Source organism: Xenopus laevis, chromosome 7L (genome assembly GCF_017654675.1).
Source record: "Xenopus laevis strain J_2021 chromosome 7L, Xenopus_laevis_v10.1, whole genome shotgun sequence".
Classification (NCBI taxonomy): Eukaryota; Metazoa; Chordata; class Amphibia; order Anura; family Pipidae; genus Xenopus; species Xenopus laevis.
The window spans coordinates 59,318,790-59,339,888 of NC_054383.1; the positions used below are offsets into that span (position 1 = coordinate 59,318,790).

Below are 21,099 nucleotides of genomic sequence, written 5' to 3' on the forward strand. Positions count from 1 at the left end.
GTTACTCTATATCAGAAGTCTTCCATCTTTAATGTTCCTTACCTTTGATGTAAGTTTCTTTTTCAAGGCTTCTTCTGTTCTTTCACACTGTGTAGGAGGGCCCATCATGGTTCCATGTTCCAGTGTAAGATGCTCCATTTCTGTCTGTACTTGCATGCTCTGAGTGAATCTCTAAGGTGGTACAAAAAATAAAATAAAAAAAAAAGGCACCCAGTGCTTATTATAAAATATACTCAGTTTATAGGTTTTCCTCTAAAATTCCTAACAACACTCATGCTGCACTTACACATCCTGTATTTAAATTAAAAACATGAAGATATATTTAAGGAAGTTTTTTAATTATCAGTTAAGTGGGTACATAACATAATAATGCAAGTACAACTTGCCGTGAACATTGCTGTGAAGTTGTGGACTTTTCTCCCCTAAGCAGTTGTACTAGCTTAAAGGGCCAGATGACTTTTTAGAAAGTGAAGAAATACTGTAAATGGTTACTGAAATTAGCACTTGGATCAAAGTTGATCCAAGACTGTTCAGAATGCACCTGAATGCAAAAGATTTTAATGGCTGGTTCATGCCAAGCAGTTGGATGAAGATTAGTGTCTCTGGAAACATAACAACTATACTATTTTACAAGGGAAAAAATACAGTTTAGTTATATATATGTTAATATTGACAAGGCTCCTCCCTGCTAGCCACTCACCTGCGGCTCAACCTGAAAATTTAACAGTGGAAGCAAATGCAATTCATCTTCAGTTTTCTAGGCACACCAGCAAAAAACAGTGTTATGGGAATATTTTCAGCATGGCAAAATTACCAACATCTGCTTTTGTATTATTTGTATAACCTACTATTAGTTTTGTATAATGGCTTCTTCAATGAGGTATATGTGCATCAAGGCATAAACCCTGTTAGAATACAGTGACTAGAAAAATGTATGTACTTTAATTTAAAACATATTTTATATTTATATACAAATAAAATACATTTTAGCACAATAGAAGAAACTAAAACCAACTAAAAAGTTACCACAAAATATCCAGTTACAAGGAGCATCTGTGATTATGCAATTCTGAATAGTGGGTGCATTGTAAATCTTCCCCATCTTAACTATATAAATGCTACTCTGTGATAAGGCATATCTGTGTGCCTCACAACATCATATGTTTCCATCACAGTCACTGCGAGGAGCGTTCCAAATATTTATGGAAGATGACCTTTTCCACAGCAGTGATTACCACAGATCTACAAAAACAACTAGATGACTTTTTGTCAGGGAGCCGGGAGCTCCCTCCAGGGAGGTAGTCTGGATCAAGGAGGAAGCCCTCTAGTGGGAGCAAGGTTGCGGTATCCGAAGGGTTAAGCAGAATCAGTAGTAGTGGTCACAGGCAGGAGTTAACGAGGGCAGGCAGATCAGATGCAAAAGTCTAAAGTCCAGGTAAAGTTCAATAACACAGGCAGGTAACAGGAATCACAGGCAGGTAGCAGGAATCAAGGCTGGAAGCAGGGATCAAGGCTGGAAGCAGGGATCAAGGCTGGAAGCAGGGATCAAGGCTGGGAGCAGGAATTAAGGCTGGGAGAAAGCAGGATAGGAACCCAGGATGAAAAGTGGTTTGAATCCTATTCTTGGGCGCCGTCACAGTGTTTTGGGTGCCCTTTTATGATGAGATCCCGGCACCAGTGATGACATCATCATGCAGCGACGCTGCAGCCATGTGTTCAGCATGGGCGCCGCCATCTTGGATCTTCACTGTGACCGCCGGGAATGTAAACAGCGCCGTTGGGTACTTCTGGCAGTCCTGACAGTAGCCCCTCCCCCACGGGGGGCCTCTGGACCACCAGGACAAGGCTTTTGGGGAAACAGCGTGGAAATCCCTCACAAGACGAGGAGCATGAACATCAGAGTGTCCTTCCCAGGAGCATTCTTCAGGGCCAAAGCCCTTCCACTTGATGAGGTACTGAAGAGAACCCCTGGAGATTCTGAAGTCAAGGATCTTTTCCACCTCATATTCTTGTTGACCATCCACAGAGATAGTAGGAGGGGGAGACTGGTCAACAGAAAAGCGTTTGGAGGTAGCGGGTTTCACCAAGGAGACATGAAACACGTTGGGGATTTGCATCTCAGGGGGAAGATGAAGTCTGACAGCCACAGGATTGATAATCTGATAAGATAGGAAATGGACCCACAAACTTCGGACCCAACTTGGGAGATGACACCTTCAGACGAATGTTTCGGGAAGAAAGCCAAACTTTATCACCAACCTTGAAGAGAGGACCTACGTCTCCGATCAGCGAAGGTCTTGTGCACAAGAGCACTCTTCTCCAAATTAGACTTGGTTGCAGCCCAAATAGCGGACATATGGGCTGCATGGTCATCAGCGGCTGGGACATCAGTCAAAACAAAGTCTTGCGGAAAGGCTTGAGGATGTTGGCCATACACCGACATGAATGGAGATCTTCCAGTGGATGAATAACAGGCGTTGTTATGAGCAAATTCCGCCCACGGGAGAAGGTCAGACCAATCATCTTGGCACATGATTTCTCAGGAATTGTTCTAAGGCTTGATTTACTCGCTCCGCTGCCCCATTTGTTTGGGGATGATAGGCAGAGGAGAATTGGAGAGCAATACCCAAGATCTTGCATAAGGAACGCCAAAACTTCGCCGGGAACCTCTGTCAGAGACAATCTCCGCTGGGAAGTCATGCAAGCGGAAAATGAATTGAATAAACAACTGCGACAACTCCACTGCAGATGGAAGCTTCCGTAAAGGGATGAAGTGGGCCATCTTGCTAAAATGATCTATGAAGACCCAGATCACGGTGTTCCCACTGGAATGGAGGAAATTCGACTATGAAGTCCATTGCCAAATGCGTCCAAGGACGAGAGGGGACAGGCAATGGCTGTAGTAACCCGCTAGGGCAAGAATGGCTAGGCTTGGAAGTGGCACAAACGGTACAAGCAGCAACAAAGTCTTTGACATCTTTACGAATAGTCGGCCACCAGACTAGACGCCGTAAAAGTTCTAGAGTCTTAGCAGGACCAGGATGTCCCGCTTGCTTGGAGCTATGAGTCTGTTGCAGGATAGGCAGATGAAGTTCAGGAGAACGATCCACCAGAGTGAAACTTCAAGACAGAGCACCGGCTTTCCGATTCTTGGAGCCAGGGCGATAAGTCAAGACAAAGTTAAATCGAGAGAAGAAGAGAGCCCACCTTGCTTGTCTGGGATTCAGCCTCTTGAGAGATTGATTTGAATGAACTCAAGATTCTTATGATCTGTGTAGATCGTGACTGGGATCAAGGAACCTTCAAGGAGGTGACGCCACTCTTCTAAGGCAAGTTTGACAGCCAGGAGTACTCTATTTCCTACATCATAATTTTGTTCGGCAGGAGAGAACTTCTAGAGAAATACGCACATGGGTGCAACTTTCCATCAGAGGGATGTCTTTGGGACAAGAAAGCTCCAGCTCCAACTTCAGAAGCATCCACCACGATGAAGAAAGGTAACTCCGGATCAGGATGGTGGAGAACCGAAGCAGAAGTGAAGGCATCCTTCAAGGATTGAAATGCTTCTATAGCAGGCGGGGGCCATGAGCTGGATTTACCCCCTTTTTGGATGAGGGCCAGGATAGGAGCAATACGAGAAGAGAACCCCTTAATGAATTGCCGGTAGTAATTGGCAAAACCAATGAATCTCTGGATTGCCTTGGTGCTCAGCGGTAGGGGCCACTCTTGGATTGCAGACACTTTCACAGGATCCATCTCAAAACCCTCTGGGGAGATGATATAGCCCAGAAAAGGAATCATGGACACTTCAAGCACGCATTTCTCCAGCTTGGCAAAGAGGGAGTTCTTCCTCAAACGAGAGAGTACTTCCTTCACCTGGGAGCGATGGCTTGCTAGGTCCTTGGAGAAAATCAGGATGTCATCAAGGTACACAACAAACTTTCCCAAGAGATCCCGGAAATGTCGTTCACAAATTCTTGTAAGACAGCGGGGGCATTGCAGAGACCAAAGGGCATCACGAGGTATTCATAGTGCCCATCATGAGTGTTGAATGCTGTCTTCCATTCGTCACCTTCGGCGGATGCGGTTATACGCCCCACGGAGATCCAACTTAGAAGATTTTAGCCCCCTTCAGTTGGTCAAAAAGTTCTGCAATCAGAGGCAAGGGATACCGGTTCTTAACGGTGAATTTATTAAGACCCCGGTAGTCAATACAAGGACGTAGGCCTCCATCCTTCTACACGAAGAAGAATCCAGCCCCTGCAGGAGAAGTAGAAGGGCGAATAAACCCCCGCTGGAGATTTTCTTGGATATATTCCTTCATGGCAGAGGTCTCTGCTGGGGAGAGAGGATAAGTGCGACCTCTAGGAGGCATGGTTCCAGGCAGGAGATCAACTGGAAAATCGTAGTGACGATGAGGAGGGAGAAATTCTGCAGACTTTTTACAGAAGACATCGGAGAATTCCTTGTAGAAGGAGGGAAGCGTCTTCAAATCTGACGTAGAAATATTCACCCTCTAGATGGGTTCAGCAGGAAGGCAGTGCTGTTGGCAGTATGGACTCCAACGGGAAACCTGCCCCGAAGGATCAATCAATGATAGGGTTATGCAGGCGTAACCAGGGATGCCCCAAGACGACTGGAACAGAAGGACAGGAAATAATCAGGAACGATAACTTTTCTTTGTGTAAAGTCCCAACCTGCACAGGCAATTTCCCAGTCGTCATAGACATAAACTCGGATTCAAGGGGTCGGTCATCAATGGCGGTTACTCGAAGTGGAGGAGTCAATGGAAACAGGGGAACATTCATATACTTGCCAAAGAGAGCGTCCATAAAATTTCCGGCAGCTCCAGAGTCAATAAAAGCTGAGCCAACAATGGTCTTAGTGGACAGACGGATCTGTAAAGGCAGAAGAAACCTGTGAGAGTTTTCTTCTGACTTGGGAGTAACACCCCCTACATGAGTCTTTCCATGGTTACCTTGAAGAGGGGAACTCTGAGGCTTCACAGGACAGGAGTTGGCAAAGTGAGATTGACCCCCACAGTAGAGACAAACTCCAGCCGTACGTCTCCGGAGTTTCTCCTGTTCGGAGAGACGAGCTCTTCCGACATGCATAGGATCCTCCGGAGGAATAACAGAAGGCTGCTGGGAGGTAGGAGGTAACAGAGGTCTTTGAAAGCAAGGAGACAACATGGGTTGAAATTTCTTGACTCTGTCCCTATCAGCTTGATGTTCTCTCTGACGGGTGTCCACCTTGACAGACAAAGCAATGAGGTCTTCAACCTGCGTTGGTAATTCACGGGAGACCAGGTCATCTTTGAGGCAGATAGAGAGACCATTGTAGAAGGCAGCATGATAGGCATTATTGTTCCAACGAGTCTCTGCAGTGAGAGTACAAAATTCAATGGCATATTCCGCTACACTACGACTCCCTTGGCGGATCTGGAACAGACGAGAAGCAGCGGTCGCCACCTGACCGGGGGCATCGAACACCGTCCGGAATTATTTCAGGAAGGCTTTAGCATCATCAATTAAAGGAGACTCCTTCTCCCAGTGCGGAGATGCCCATTCAAGCGCTTTCCCTGCCAGACAAGTGATCACGAAACCAAAGCTCCCTCAGAGTTAAATTCTGCAGGTTGCAGGGCGAACCGAATCTGGCACTGATTCACAAAACCACGACAGGCTTGAGGGTCGCCACTGTAGAGAGGTGGGGCAGGAATACGTGGACCAGAAGTGGAGGACTGTGTAGCCATGTCGGCAGCAACTAGCGTGGGCGTTGGAGTAGTCAGCGTCAGCATGGATAACTTTTCCAAAACCGCCTCCATCGTGTGTCCGACATAATTTTGCCAAGCTTCGTACGCCTCCATGCGAGTATGTAGACCTCGAAAGGCCCTGCCGAAATCTGGCTGAGCTTGCTCAGTGGGATCCATGGCCCAAGAATAATGTCAGGGAGCCGGGAGCTCCCTCCAGGGAGGTAGTCTGGATCAAGGAGGAATCCCTCTTGTGGGAGCAAGGTCGCGGTATCCGAAGGGTTAAGCAGAATCAATAGTAGCGGTCACAGGCAGGAGTTAACGAGGGCAGGCAGATCAGATGCAAAAGTCCAAAGTCCAGGCAAAGTTCAATAACACAGGCAGGGAGCAGGAATCTAGGCTGGGAGCAGGAATCAAGGCTGGGAGCAGGAATCAAGGCTGGGAGCAGGAATCAAGGCTAGGAGAAAGCAGGAATCAAGGCTGGGAGAAAGCAGGAATCAAGGCTGGGAGAAAGCAGGAATCAAGGCTGGGAGAAAGCAGGAATCAAGGCTGGGAGAAAGCAGGAATCAAGGCTGGGAGAAAGCAGGAATCAAAGCTGGGAGAAAGCAGGAATCAAGGCTGGGAGAAAGCAGGACAGGAACCCAGGATCAAAAGTGGTTTGAATCCTATTCTTGGGTGCCGTCACAGTGTTTTTGGCGCCCTTTTATGACGAGATTCCGGCACAAGTGATGACATCATCATGCAGCGACGCTGCAGTCATGTGTTCAGCATGGGCGTCGCCATCTTGGATCTTCACTGTGACTGTCGGGAATGTAAACAGCGCCGTCCGGTACTTCTGGCAGTCCTGATACTTTTACATGCTTCAGAGATAATAGTGGCAGTTTATACACTACAAAAGAAAATGGCAGAGCAAGGTGCTAGAACTTCACCTAATGGCCAAGATAAATGATGTCGTTCCCCAACAAAATTCTATGGTTGATGAAAATGGATGGCTCTCCCAGGAACTTAACACTCTTCAGATATACCTTGAAGACATAAAAAGAGAGATAGAGAGAGAGAAGCCAAACCTTAGAATAAGAGGCATGCCAAACCTTAGAATCAGAGGCATGCCAAACCTTAGAATCAGAGGCATGCCAAACTCTATTCTCCAGCTGCAACCTTTCCTGGTAGGCCTCCTCACGCAGCTAGCGCCACAAATTCCTAAAGAGGAATTCACAATGGATAGGGCACTCAGAGTGCTCAGCCATAACACCAACAGATCAAACATTTTGCATAAACTGTAATTTCATTTTAGTAGCACCTGTGCAAGCTACCAGAAACATGCCTGAGATACATTACATGGACTGCAGCTTGAAAATCTTTCCCGACTTGGCTCCATCTATGCGGACATGCTCTGAAAGATCTTACTGCCCAAGGTATAAAATACAAATGGGGCTTTCTGTTACACCTTGTAATATTGCCACCAGAATTGCCTCCAGATTTTACTCTCAACGGATCAACACAAATTGCTGCATGAGTGATGCTCGGAGGAACCCCCATCTCAGCAAAAATCAACCCCTCACATAATAACTCTGCTCTCCCACAATAAGTCACAGTGCAAGTGTGAGCCACCATGATGACAACACATGTTGGATGTTTTGTTGCTTGAAGAGACTCAAGACACTCTATACCACACTATTTACTTTTTATGCCCCAAATGGTAAAACTAGCCAAATTTAGATACTTATACAAATTGGAGAGAATTGGCTAAGAACTCATACTCGGGGGCGACTTTAATGCAGGTGCTAACTGTAAGTTAGTCATATACTTTCAAACAAATGTGGAGTTTCCATTCAAGAATAAATTCTAAACCATTCTCTTGGTAGATAATTGGAGACATCTACAGCTAGTCACCAGAATATATACCTTTCATTCAATGCTCCATGGCTGTTTCTCTACGATTATTTGAAATCCATTTCCTCACGCGCCTCAATGACTCTGCTATATTCCCAATAGCATAGTCAGATCACAGTCTTTGCTTTATGAAATGCTCCCTTAGTACGCAATTACCAGTCAGAACCTTTTAGAAGCTAAATGAGTACTTATTACAAGATGCTACTATAAACTCACACAATTACACATGTATAAAACTTAAGTACTTTGCTGCCATTCCACTTTAAAATACAGAAAGTGCAATCGTTTTTTGATGGTATGATGATTTTATGACATCTTAAACACCTTCCTAGCCTTCTACCAGACTCTATAACCAACCACATAATCTTGACTCAAAACTACGGAGAAATTTCTTCTCTGTCCTATCTTTGCCCACAGCTACAGTACATTGGGAAAAATTTGAGTCTATAAATTCTCCTATTACCCAGGAATAAGTGGCTACCGTTATTCACTCAATAAAAAAAAATAACGTCCCTGGCCTGATTTTTCTGGAGCCTTTTATAAAAATTGCTATACTTTACTTCTAGCATGAAAGGAACCCTACCCCACCCGCGGTAGCTGATAAATCTCCCATACCAAAACCTCATATTCATTTAAATTCTTGCAATAGTTATCGCCCAATATCTGTCATAAATACAGATATAAAGCTGTGACTTAAGGCCATTTCTATATTGTCTTCATCAGGGGCAGATAGAGGGTCACCATTTTATATGCACTAGTGGATACTGACACACTGAAATGAAAGGCATTTGTATACTAGTCTCTAAATATGTAAATTTTAAATCCAACAGAATTGTTGTGGACCCGAGTGACAGATATCAGGTCTGTTTACTGTGAAAATATGTAGAGGTAAAAGGGTGTGCTCCAACACCTGGGCTTCTGGCTGTTTCCAGTGTGTTAGAGGAAACTTGTGGAGAATGGGACAAAGAAACAAACACTTGAGCTTGAGAGAGTGAGTGAGTGCGTAGGGGCCTGTGACTGGAAAGAGGTGGTCTTTTAAAGAAAGGGCAGCGGTGAAGCTGACTTGAGAGTAGCCTGTGTGGCCTGGCTGATACAGAGAAGTTATATCTGAACTGTGAATAACTGTGCTAACATTGTGGTGGTCCAGAGAGGCTCTGGGGTAGTCATGAAGACTGAGAATGTTTTATTTTTGATGCAATGAGAAAATAAGCACCTTGTTGATGTGCGTTTTAGTTGAATAAAGTGAAAGCAAAGTCATATTTTCATGCATATTTTGTATCACTGTATCTTCTCTGTACAAGAAATCTGCTATAAAAGCTAATCTTCTGACATACGTGGGCAGAGATTTAAAGTAGACATTTTATATAAACATCATATTCTGATATATGATTTATCCTTCAAAACATGTAATGATGCAGGAAATAAAATATTTTGATAGCATTTTACCTTCTAAAGCTGTCTTATATCAGAGCTGCAGGGAGATCCTCTCTGCTTTGTGTCTGGGCTGAAATGAAGAGTGGGAGTGTTCATTCTCTAACAGTAAGTGGTCACAGCACTGACTGACAGGCTGAACTCTGCTGTAGCAATCATAACCCCTCCCACCCTCTGTCCTGTGTGTTCCCAGCCTGCACATATCTGTCTTATGTTGCTGCCTGATCAGGAAGGATAGGTAATGTCAGACAAATTTGATTGCTTTTTATGATGAGGTAAGTAAGATGCTGGACATTGGAGGAGCAGTAGATGTAATCTATTTGGATTTTGCCAAAGCATTTGATACTGTGCCCCTATAAACGACTGCATTCTAAACTAAGGTCTGTTGTGCTTAATGAAGTTGTTTGCACATGGATAGGAAACTGGATATACAATCGGAACAGAGGATGGTTGTTAATGGTACATTCTCTACTTGAAGTAACGTTCTTAGTGGGGTCCCTCAGGGCTAGGTATTGGGTCCACTTTTATTTAACTTGTTCATTAATAACATAGGGCAGGGTATTGTAAGTAATGTATCAGTGTTTGCAGATGACACAAAACTATCCAGCCCAATTCCAACCAGGATGCGGCATCCTTGCAAAAGGCAATCTGGGAAGCTAAGTGGCAAATGAGATTCAATGTTGATAAATGTAAAGTCATGCACCTGGGATGTTAAAAGTTCCAAGCCACTTATACCCCTTAATGGGACTGCACTAGGCACATCCATATTGGAAAAGGACCATAGAGTCCTTGTAGACAAACTTGGCTGTAGCAATGCCAGTCAGCTGCATCAAGGGCAAATAAGGTTAAAAGGGGCATTGATTCACGGCAGGAAGGGGTCATTCTTCCACTGTATAGAGCACTGGTAAGTGCTGTACAGTTTTGGTCTCCAGTGCTCAAACATTACATTGAATTAGAGAGTGTCCAGAGAAGGGCAATGAAAAATCTTAGCTATGAGGAAAGACTTGCCAAATTGGGGTTGTTCACACTGGAAAAGAGGCATTTAAGGGGTGATATTATAACTATGTATAAATATATAATAATCTCTCTAATCTCTTTATTTACCAGTAGGTCTTTCCAGCTGACGCAAGGTCACCCATTCTGATAAGAAGAAAGGAGGTTCCAATTAAATATTCGGAAGGGTTTTTTTTTGAGAGAGCTGTGAAGATGTGGAATTACAGGCTGATACATTAGATAGCTTTAAAAAGGAGTTGGATGGCTTTTTAGCAAGGGAGGGAATACAGGGTTATGGAAGATAGCTCACAGTACAAATTGATCCAGGGACTAGTTCGATTGCCATTTTGGAGTCAGGAAGGAATTTTTACCCCCTCTGAGGCTAATTGGAAAGGCTTCAAATGGGGTTTTTGCCTTCCTCTGGATCAACTAGCAGTTAGGTAGGTTAAAATAGTAAGATAGATGGAAAAACACGCCCATCAAGTTCAACCATTTAACTATATTTTAACCTGCCTGCTAGTTGATCCAGAGGAAGGCAAAAAACCCAATTTGAAGCATTTCCAATTAGCAATTCAAAAGCAATACAATTCAATAGCAATTCCAATTCCATGCTATTCCAATTCCAAACAATTCCAATTCTGCAAAGCATAGTTGACAACATTCAACAATGTCTTAAGGATACAACGGATTTCCTAAATAGATTACTAAGTATTGAAGATATAGAGACCCTGATTGGTTTTTATGTAGCTTTACATTGTTACATAGTTAAATAGGGTTAAAAAAGTCCATCAAGTTCAATCCCTCCAAATGAAAACCCAGCATCCATACACACACCCCTCCATACTTTCACATAAATTATATATACCCATATCTATACTAACTATATAATTTAGTATCACATAGCCTTTGATATTATGTCTGTCCAAGAAATCATCCAATCCACTCTTAAAGGCATTAAAGGGGAACAATCGTGACAATCCTTGATTAAAAAGTCACTTATATTGTTGCAATATATGTGAAATCAAATCAATTAAATAGTAAAACACTGGCACTCAAGGAAACTTCATGCAGGGTTACCCCTTGCTGGTTTATTAGGTGCGAACGTGCAACGTTTCGGGGCTAGCCCCTTTATCAAGCATACTTGTAGTATGCTTGATAAAGGGGCTCGCCCTGAAACGTTGCACGTTGATAAAGGGGCTAGCCCCGAAACGTTGCACGTTCGCACCTAATAAACCAGCAAGGGGTAACCATGCATGAAGTTTCCTTGAGTGCCAGTGTTTTACTATTTGAGGATTCACTGGAGGATGCCGTGCTCCTAACACTGTGCACCAGGTGTTCTCATTACAATAAGTTTTAGGAGTGTGCTCTGCCTCACCTTTCTTCACTTCAAATCAATTACAATTAAAATGACCTCAGTTATTTGTAAGCACTATCTTATATTTATTCACAAAAAGCATAATTCTCAACTGCTTTTTTAAAACTGTATTCAGGATTGAACAGAGTGGGCGTGCCTTCTCCTACCTACTAGGTCATTCAGACAACACCCATAACCCAGCCCCTCACCCTCTCTGTGCTAAAGGAGTCAATCATAAATGTATGTTAGTATGGTGTCCATCCACATTTCCCAAACAAGTCATTGTACCTCTAGCCTGCACATATTCACAGCACCATTCTTCCCTTATTCTGAGCTCTTTCCTGCTCCCTCACACTTACAGATGAAGCCACTTGGATTTGTGAGATAAATGCGTCATGACTCATGGTTAATTGAAGAAACTGCGTTATCTAAAGTCATCTTAACTCATTTAATGCATTTAACCTTTCCATTAGCATACCAAAGCACCATTGTGAACAATGGTGAATGCTTTAATTAGATGGGATGTTGTGACGCAGTTTTCTGTGTTAAATGAGATAAATGGGATATCTGTGTTTAGTTATTCTGTGTCAAACAGACAAACCAAAGTGGCTGCATCTGTATACCTATTGCCTCTCCCTTTTTATGTTAACCTTCTATCTCTATCAACCCTCCTCTATAAGCCGTCCCCTTCAGTTTTCAACTTTTTCTATGCATGCCATTTACTCACTGTGCTCTCCCCAGTGTCAAATATTCTCCAAGCTCTTGCCCTATAATTTATCACCCGCCCTCCATCTTAGTCCAGGACAGCACTGAAAGAAAATGGTTCAGCTGGGATACAGTTAGACTGGGGGAGGGAGCATGAAGTTGTGTGGATAGGAGCGAAGTCTGAATTGTCAGGTCGACAGAGAACGCACTTTTAACTTTGTCGGATGTCTTAGCATAGACACCGTAATTAATGCTGGACGAAACAGGGAGTGGGATGGGACAGGACAGGAAGAGCATGGCAGGGCAAATTGAAACAGGAGCAGAACAGAGTCAGACTGGTGACAGGAGGGATTCTTTGCTTCGTCCAGAATCAGTACTAGTCAAGCAATATTACTGCACCCAGCACTGAAAGCAGTTGACTGTGCATAAGCAAAGAGGAGCTGAAGGGCTTTGTCTGTGGGTGGAGACAACTGCTAGGCTGATGACGTGTTGTCGCCGAAGAAGAGCATTTGGAAAGTGGCTGTACAGGATTAGCAAGGGGGTCGTTGAAAGTTACTGGGTGAGCTAAAGCCATTATTTACAAAATTCAATGTGTTATTTTTAAAAGACAATCATTTTTACATTTTTACTTCTCTGCATACCATGAACATAAACATATAAGATGTGATATCTGGTGACAGTTCCCCTTTAACAGAATCAGCCATCACAACATCACCTGCATTCCACAACCTCTCTGTAAAGAACCACCTACGTTGCTTCAAATGAAATTTCTTTTGTTCTAGTCTGAAGGGGTGGCCTCTGGTACGGTGATCCTCTTTATGGTTAAAAAGGTCCCCTACTACTTGTCTATAATGTACTTGTAAAGTGTAATCATGTCCCCTCGCAAGCACCTTTTTTCCCAAAGAAAACAACCACAACCTTGACAGTCTACCCTCATAATTTAAGTCTCCCATCCTCCTAACCAGTTTAGTTGCATGTCTCTCTACTCTCTCTAGCTCATTTATATCCATCTCAAGGACTGGAGTCCAATACTGCACTGCATACTCCAGATGAGGCCTTACCAGGGACCTATAAAGAGGCATAATTAGGTTTTCATCCCTTGAGTTAATGCCCTTTTTTATGCAAGACAGAACTTTATTTGCTCTAGTAGCCACAGAATGAAACTGTCCAGAATTAGACAACTTGTTATCTACAAAACCCCAAGATCCTTTTCATTTAAGGAAACTCCCAACACACTGCCATTTAGTGTATAACTTGCATTTATATTATGTTTGTCAAAGTGCATAATCTTGCATTTATCAACTTCGAACCTAATTTTCCAGTTTGCTGCCCAGTTTCCCAATTTAGACAAATCACTCTACAAAGTGGCAGCATCCTGCATGGATCCTATTTGCACAATTTAGTATCATCTGCAAAAATAGAAACAGAACTTTCAATCCCCAACTCCAGGTCATTAATAGGAAGATTTTCTTACCTGAAAAATCCTTTTCTCATAGGCCTGTACTGTCAGTGCACGATGATTGGGGTTAAGTTGCTCCTCCTGGAGGCAGGATAAACTAAATAAACTTTCTCCAATCTCTCTTGTCCCTCTGGCTCCACCTTCTGATCAGTTTTTGTTCCCAAGCCTGCTGGTGGAGACAGAAAAACCTAACTCCCTTTCTATGAATGTCGTGCAGCAAAAACTGGCACCCCATGGGAGGGATGCTGCACTGACAGTACGGGCCTATGAGAAAAGGACTTTTCAGATAAGAAAATCTTCCTTTCTCAGTTGGCCCTACCTGTCAAGACGACTGGGAATGTCCCAGAGCCATTAACATTTTGGGAGGGCACTAACAAAAAACTGAACTGTAACAGGATTGCAGTTAGCTTGAAAAACTATAAACTGTAATAACTAGACAGGAACTATGCTTGTAGTACCTTCCTGCCAAAAGATGCTTCTGAAGAAGCGGTTACATCTAACTTGTAAAATCTTGAAAACGTGTGCACTGAGCTCCATGTAGCTGCTTTACATACTGCTTCCAAAGAAGCTTGATTGTGAAATGCCCATGAGGCACTCAACTTTGTAGTGGAATGTGCTTTGATCGGAAATGGGATTTCTTGTCCCATGGATTTAGAAGACTCACTAAACATCTAGCTATAGTGCATTTTGAGGCTGGTTAACCTTTTTTGTTGGCTCCAAATAATACTAGTAATGGCTCTGACTTGTGAAAATCTGTAGTTCTGTGAATATAGAATTTTAGTGCTCTTACTGCATCTAGTGTAGGTAATTTCTTTTCTATTGCACCCTCTGGCTTCGGACAAAATGAGGGCAGTATAATCTCTTGATTGAGATGGGAATCTGAAGTAACTTTTGGAAGATGAGATGGAATTGTATGGAGCACCACTTTGTCTTTGTGAAATATAGTCCATGGTTGTTGGTGAGAGAGCACTGCAAGGTCCGAACAGATAGCTAGTAAAAATGCTACTTTTAGAGTCAGAAATTTTATATTCACCAAACCAAGTGGTTCAAAAGGTGGTTTTTGAAGGACTCTAAGCACTAAGTTAAGGTCCCAAGGGGGAACTGGGTCACGTCTTGGTGGACGAAGTCGGATTAATGCTTGGAAAAATTGCCTAATCTCTGGTACTAAAGCCCATTGTCTGTGGCATAAAGCGGAGGCCTTTGTCTACTCCTTCTTGTAAAAAATCTAAAATATAAGTAGAAAAAATTGATTGCCACTGAAATTTGTTAGTGATAAAGCACTTCCATATTCTAGGATATGTTGTGGATGTAGACTGTTTCCGTGCCGCTAATAGTGTACGAAATAGTTGCTCTGAGAATCCCTCCTTCTTCCAAATGCTGTATTCAAGAGCCACGCCGTCAAACTTAGTTGGTGTATGTGGTCTGCTAGTGCTGGACCTTGTGACCTGGTCTGGGAGCATTGGGAGAGAGCAAGGCTGTGCTGCTGTAATAGCTCCGCAAACCATGCTCTGTGTGGCCACCATGGGGCAATGAGAATGGTTGGCATGTTTTCCAGTCTTATCTTGTGTAATAGTCGAGGAATGAGAGGTATGGGAGGAAATGCATATGCCAGGTGACATTGCCACGGGCAAGTGAGCATCTACTCCTGTCGCTCTGGGGTCTTGTGTCTTTGCAAAGAAAAGAGGAAGTTTAGTGTTGAACCGTGATACCATAACATCCAATTCCGGAATGCCCCATCTGTAGGTGATCTGTTGGAAGACTGCTGGGCTTAATAGAGATAGTCCGCTTCTCAGTTTTGAACTACAGGAATGAAGATGGCCGATAGGGTGACTTGGTGTGACTCCGGCCATGACATAATGCGGACTATTACTCGAAGTGCTAATGCACTTCTTGTTCCTCCTTGATTGATATATGCGACTGTGGTGCTGTTGTCGGATTGAATTCTGACGTGTTTGCCTCGTAACTCCTCTTGCCAGTGAAGTAGTGCACAGTAAACTGCTTTTAATTCCAGTGCATTGATGTGGAGTTTTTGCTCCTATTGAGACCATGTCCCCTGACACACTCAGGATGGTCACGTTGCTCCCCAGCCTCTGCGACTGCCATCTGTTGTGACCACCTCTTGTACTGGGCAGTCCCAAACTCTGCCCTTGGTGAGGTTGGATATTTGAGTACACCATATGAGACTGTTTTGTAGCTGTCGATTAATGTAGCATTTCAGATATTGATGATCTTTGTTCCATAATATAAGGAATTCCCATTGGATGTGTCTTTAGTGAAATATGTGTGAAGGGCACTGCTTCTATGCTGGCTGCCATGAGTCTGAGTACCTCGAAGGCTGAAGACTGAGGTTGATTGAAAACCTTGTGAGCCATCTGTTGTAGTGCAATTGCTTTTGGATGCGGTAAGGTTGCCGTACTGTTTTGTGAATTGATGAGCATGCCCAGGAATTCTAAACCTTGTGTCGGTTTGAGTAGACTCTTTTTGTAATTGATCAGCCAACTGTGGTGCTGAAGAGTGTCTAGGCATTTTCTTGTGTGTAGAATGGCTTCTGCTTCGGAGTCCGCTACTACTATGAGGTCGTCTAGACAGGCTGTCACTTGAATACCTCTTAGTTGAAGAGTTGCTAGTAATGCCCCTAGAAATTTGGTGAAGACTCTCGGCGCGGATGTCAATCCAAATGTAAGAGCTCAGAACTGAAAATGTTGTCTTTCTATTGCAAACCCTAGGAAACGTTGGTGAGCTTGATGGATGGGTATATGCAGATAAGCATCTTTGATGTCAATTTTGGACATGAAAAAGCCTGGTTTTTGGAACTGGAATTATGACCTTGTTGTTTTGGAGATCTGTTAGGATGTCGAGGAGAGCTCTGTTTTTGGACGGATTGGAAGGGTTGGGAGACTTTATAAATATGTACTTCCTTGGTATTCTGTTGAAAGGAATGGTGTAGCCATGCTCTAAAATGTTTAACACCCAAGAGTCGGTTGTGGAGTCTCTCCATTGCTTTGTAAAGTCGCCCAGCCTTCCTCCCACACGAGTCTGAGTGCTTGAGAGTCAGGAGTCCTGTCCCTTAGCCATTGTATTCTTCTAGGTCTAGACTGCATCTGCCAAAATCTCCTGTTTGACTGATGTTGTGGTTGGGATCTAGGAGATCGTTGCTGCTCTCTGGTTGAAGATGACCAGGATTATCCCATGAGATTGTATCTGTGATGGTAATTTCATCTGTGAACGTCTCATCGAGATCGCCTGCCTTGTGGTAGAAAGGCACCTTTGCCACCTGTGACATCAGATTTTTTTTTATTTGCTTAAGCTCGGACCCAAACAGCTGTGTTCCGTTAAATTTAAGCAATGTAAGCTTATGTTTGGATACTGTGTTCCCGGACCATTGTCTTAGCCACAATGCTCTGCATGCAGAAATTGATGCTGCAGAAGCTTTGGCGGCGAGTTTTGCTGTTTCTGTAGCTGCCTCTCTAAGAATGATAAGGCTGACTGTATCTTTTGTAGTGCTGTTAATTGTTCGGGGGATTCTGGTGGTTGTTTTAAAATCTCTTGACACCAATATTTTGCTGTCTTTGCTACTAATGTGGATGTTGTTGTGGAATATTTGATTTCCATTCCGGCTGTTGCCATTGTGTTTCAACATAATTGGCTATGGATTTGTAGACACGGAATGTCTTGGGTTTTTACCTGAAATGACAGACCATATGGAGGTCTTCCTTTTGGGGCCCTTGTATGCCACATGCTTGGGTACACCTATACATATTGGGTATCAAACTGTTCAGAGGACACTAGGCTTTCATATTTGGGGTGATTTCTCTTGATGCCTAAAAGTATGTGGGTAATACGATGCTGCAGGGTAGAAATTTTGAGGTGATTTTTGGAAATGTCGCCAAAATCACCAAATTTAGGAATGGTTTGCGGCTTGGTACTTTGTAGTACAAAGACATGCATACCCAATTTAGATTCGTGGGAATGTGTACTTTCCGAAAATATATGGTTTTCTGGGGTGAACTTACTTTTTTCTACTTTTGCCCCCCCCAAAACGATGTAAATGTGTTGATTTTGCGGTACCTGAAATGACAGACCATATGGGGGTCTTCCTTTTGGGGCCCTGTATGCCACGTGCTTGGGTACACCTATACATATTGGGCATCAAACTGTTCAGAGGACCCTAGGCTTTCATATTTGGGGTGATTTCTCTTGATACCTAAAAGTATGTGGGTTATATGATGCTGCAGGGTAGAAATTTTGAGGTGATTTTTGGAAATGTCGCCAAAATCACCAAATTTAGGAATAGTTGCGGCTTGGTACTTTGGAGTACAAAGACAAGCATACCCAATTTAGACTCGTGGGAATGTGTACTTTCCGAAAATATATGGTTTTTTGGGGTGAACCTACTTTTTTCTACTTTTGCCCCCCCCCCCCAAAACGATGAAAATGTGTTGATTTTGCAGTATCTGAAATGACAGACCATATGGGGGTCTTCCTTTTGGGGCCCTGTATGCCACGTGCTTGGGTACACCTATACATATTGGGCATCAAACTGTTCAGAGGACCCTAGGCTTTCATATTTGGGGTGATTTCTCTTGATACCTAAAAGTATGTGGGTAATACGATGCTGCAGGTTAGAAATTTTGAGGTGATTTTTGGAAATGTCACCAAAATCACCAAATTTAGGAATGGTTTGTGGCTTGGTACTTTGGAGTACAAAGACATGCATAACCAATTTTGATTTGTGAGAATGTGTACTTTCTGAAAATATATCGTTTTCTGGGGTGAACCTACTTTTTTCTACTTTTGCCCCCCCCCCCCGAAACGATGTAAATGTGTTGATTTTGCAGTACCTGAAATGACATACCATATGGGGGTCTTAATTTTGGGGTCCCTGTATGCCACGTGCTTGGGTACACCTATACATATTGGGGATCAAACTGTTCAGAGGACCCCAAGCTTTCTTATTCGGGGTGATTTCTCTTGATACCTAAAAGTATGTGCGTAATACGATGCTGCAGGTTAGAAATTTTGAGGTGATTTTTGGAAATGTCCCCAAAATCACCAAATTTAGGAATGGTTTGCGGCTTGGTACTTTGGAGTACAAAGACATGCATAATCAATTTTGATTCGTGAGAATGTGTACTTTCTGAAAATATATGGCTTTCTGGGGTGAACTTACTTTTTTCTACTTTTGCCCCCCCCCCAAAACGATGTAAATGTGTTGATTTTGCAGTACCTGAAATGGCAGACCATATGGGGGTCTTCCTTTTGGGGCCCCTGTTGCAGTACCTGAAATGGCAGACCATATGGGGGTCTTCCTTTTGGGGCCCCTGTTGCAGTACCTGAAATAACAGACCATATGGGGGTCTTCCTTTTGGGGCCCCTGTATGCCACGTGCTCGGGTACACCTATACATATTTGGCATCAAACTGTTCAGAGGACCGTAAGCTTTCATATTTGGGGTGATTTATATTGATACCTAAAAGTATGTGGGAAATACGATGCTGCAGGGTAGAAATTTTTAGGTGATTTTTGGAAATGTCACCAAAATCACCAAATTTAGGAATGGTTTGTGGCTTGGTACTTTGGAGTACATAGACATACATACCCAATTTAGATTCATGGGAATGTGTATTTTCCGAAAATATATGGTTTTCTGGGGTGCACCTACTTTTTTCTAATTTCCCCCCCCCCCCCCAAAACGATGTAAATGTGTTGATTTTGCAGTATCTGAAATGACAGACCATATGGGGGGTCTTCCTTTTGGGGCCCCTGTATGCCACGTGCTGCTTTGGTACACCTATACATATTGGGCATCAAACTGTTCAGCGGACCCCAAGCTTTCTTATTCGGGGTGATTTCTCTTGATACCTAAAAGTATGTGTGTAATACGATGCTGCAGGTTAGAAATTTTGAGGTGATTTTTGGAAATGTCACACAAGTTCCCAAATTTAGGAATGGTTTGCGGCTTGGTACTTTGGAGTACAAAGACATGCATACCCAATTTTGATTCGAGAGAATGTGTACTTTCTGAAAATATATTGTTTTCTGGGGTGAACCTACTTTTTTCTACTTTTCCCCCCCCCCCAAAACGATGTAAATGTGTTGATATTGCTGTACCTGAAATAACAGACCATATGGGGGTCTTCCTTTTGGGGCCCCTGTATGCCACATGCTTGGGTTCACCTATACATATTGACATATTGGGCATCAAACTGTTCAGTGGACCCTAGGCTTTCATATTTGGGGTGATTTCTCTTGATACCTAAAAGTATGTGGGTAATACGATGCTGCAGGGTAGACATTTTGAGCTGATTTTTGGAAATGTTGCCAAAATCACCAAATTTAGGAATGGTTTACGGCTTGGTACTTTGGAGTACAAAGACATTTAGATTCGTGGGAATGTGTACTTTCCGAAAATATATGGTTTTCTGGGGTGAACTTACTTTTTTCTACTTTTGACCCTCCCCCAAAACGATGTAAATGTGTTGATTTTGCGGTACCTGAAATGACAGACCATATGGGGGTCTTCCTTTTGGGGCCCTGTATGCCACGTGCTTGGGTACACCTATACATATTGGGCATCAAACTGTTCAGAGGACCCTAGGCTTTCATATTTGGGGTAATTTCTCTTGATACCTAAAAGTATGTGGGTAATACGATGCTGCAGGTTAGAAATTTTGAGGTGATTTTTGGAAATGTCACCAAAATCACCAAATTTAGGAATGGATTGTGGCTTGGTACTTTGGAGTACAAAGACATGCATAACCAATTTTAATTCGTGAGAATGTGTACTTTCTGAAAATATATGGTTTTCTGGGGTGAACTTACTTTTTTCTACTTTTGCCCCCCCCCCAAAACGATGTAAATGTGTTGATTTTGCAGTACCTGAATGGCAGACCATATAGGGGTCTTCCTTTTGGGGCCCCTGTTGCAGTACCTGAAATGGCAGACCATATGGGGGTCTTCCTTTTGGGGCCCCTGTTGCAGTACCTGAAATGGCAGACCATATGGGGGTCTTCCTTTTGGGGCCCCTGTTGCAGTACCTGAAATGGCAGACCATATGGGGGTCTTCCTTTTGGGGCCCCTGTATGCCACGTGCTTGGGTACACCTATACATATTGGGCATCAAACTGTTCAGAGGACCCCAAGCTTTCTTATTCGGGGTGATTTCTCTTGATACCTACAAGTACAGGTATGTGCGTAATACGATGCTGCAGGTTAGAAATTTTGAGGTGATTTTTGGAAATGTCCCCAAAATCACCAAATTTAGGAATGGTTTGCGGCTTGGTACTTTGGAGTACAAAGACATGCATACCCAATTTTGATTCGTGAGAATTTGTACTTTCTGAAAATATATGGTTTTCTGGGGTGAACCTACCTTTTTCTACTTTTGCCCCCCCCCCCAAAACTATGTAAATATGTTGATTTTGCAGTACCTGAAATGGCAGACCATATGGAGGTCTTCCTTTTGGGGCCCTTGTATGCCACATGCTTGGGTACACCTATACATATTGGGTATCA

At 43.2% G+C, this 21,099-nt stretch overlaps 1 protein-coding gene across 10 annotated transcripts in view; it reads right to left on the reverse strand.

Annotated features, from left to right (window-relative positions):
* Positions 1–21,099, reverse strand: part of tubgcp2.L (tubulin gamma complex associated protein 2 L homeolog) — a 221,034-nt gene that overhangs the window by 23,211 nt on the left and 176,724 nt on the right. For 9 of the 10 annotated variants that reach the window (XM_018224523.2, XM_018224524.2, XM_041568527.1 and 6 more), the window contains one exon: positions 43–171. In XM_018224523.2, coding sequence (XP_018080012.1) covers positions 43–171 — 129 coding nt within the window. Of the gene's footprint in view, positions 1–42; positions 172–9,088; positions 9,147–21,099 lie in introns of those variants that run through there. The other variant, XM_018224530.2, reaches the window with a different exon arrangement.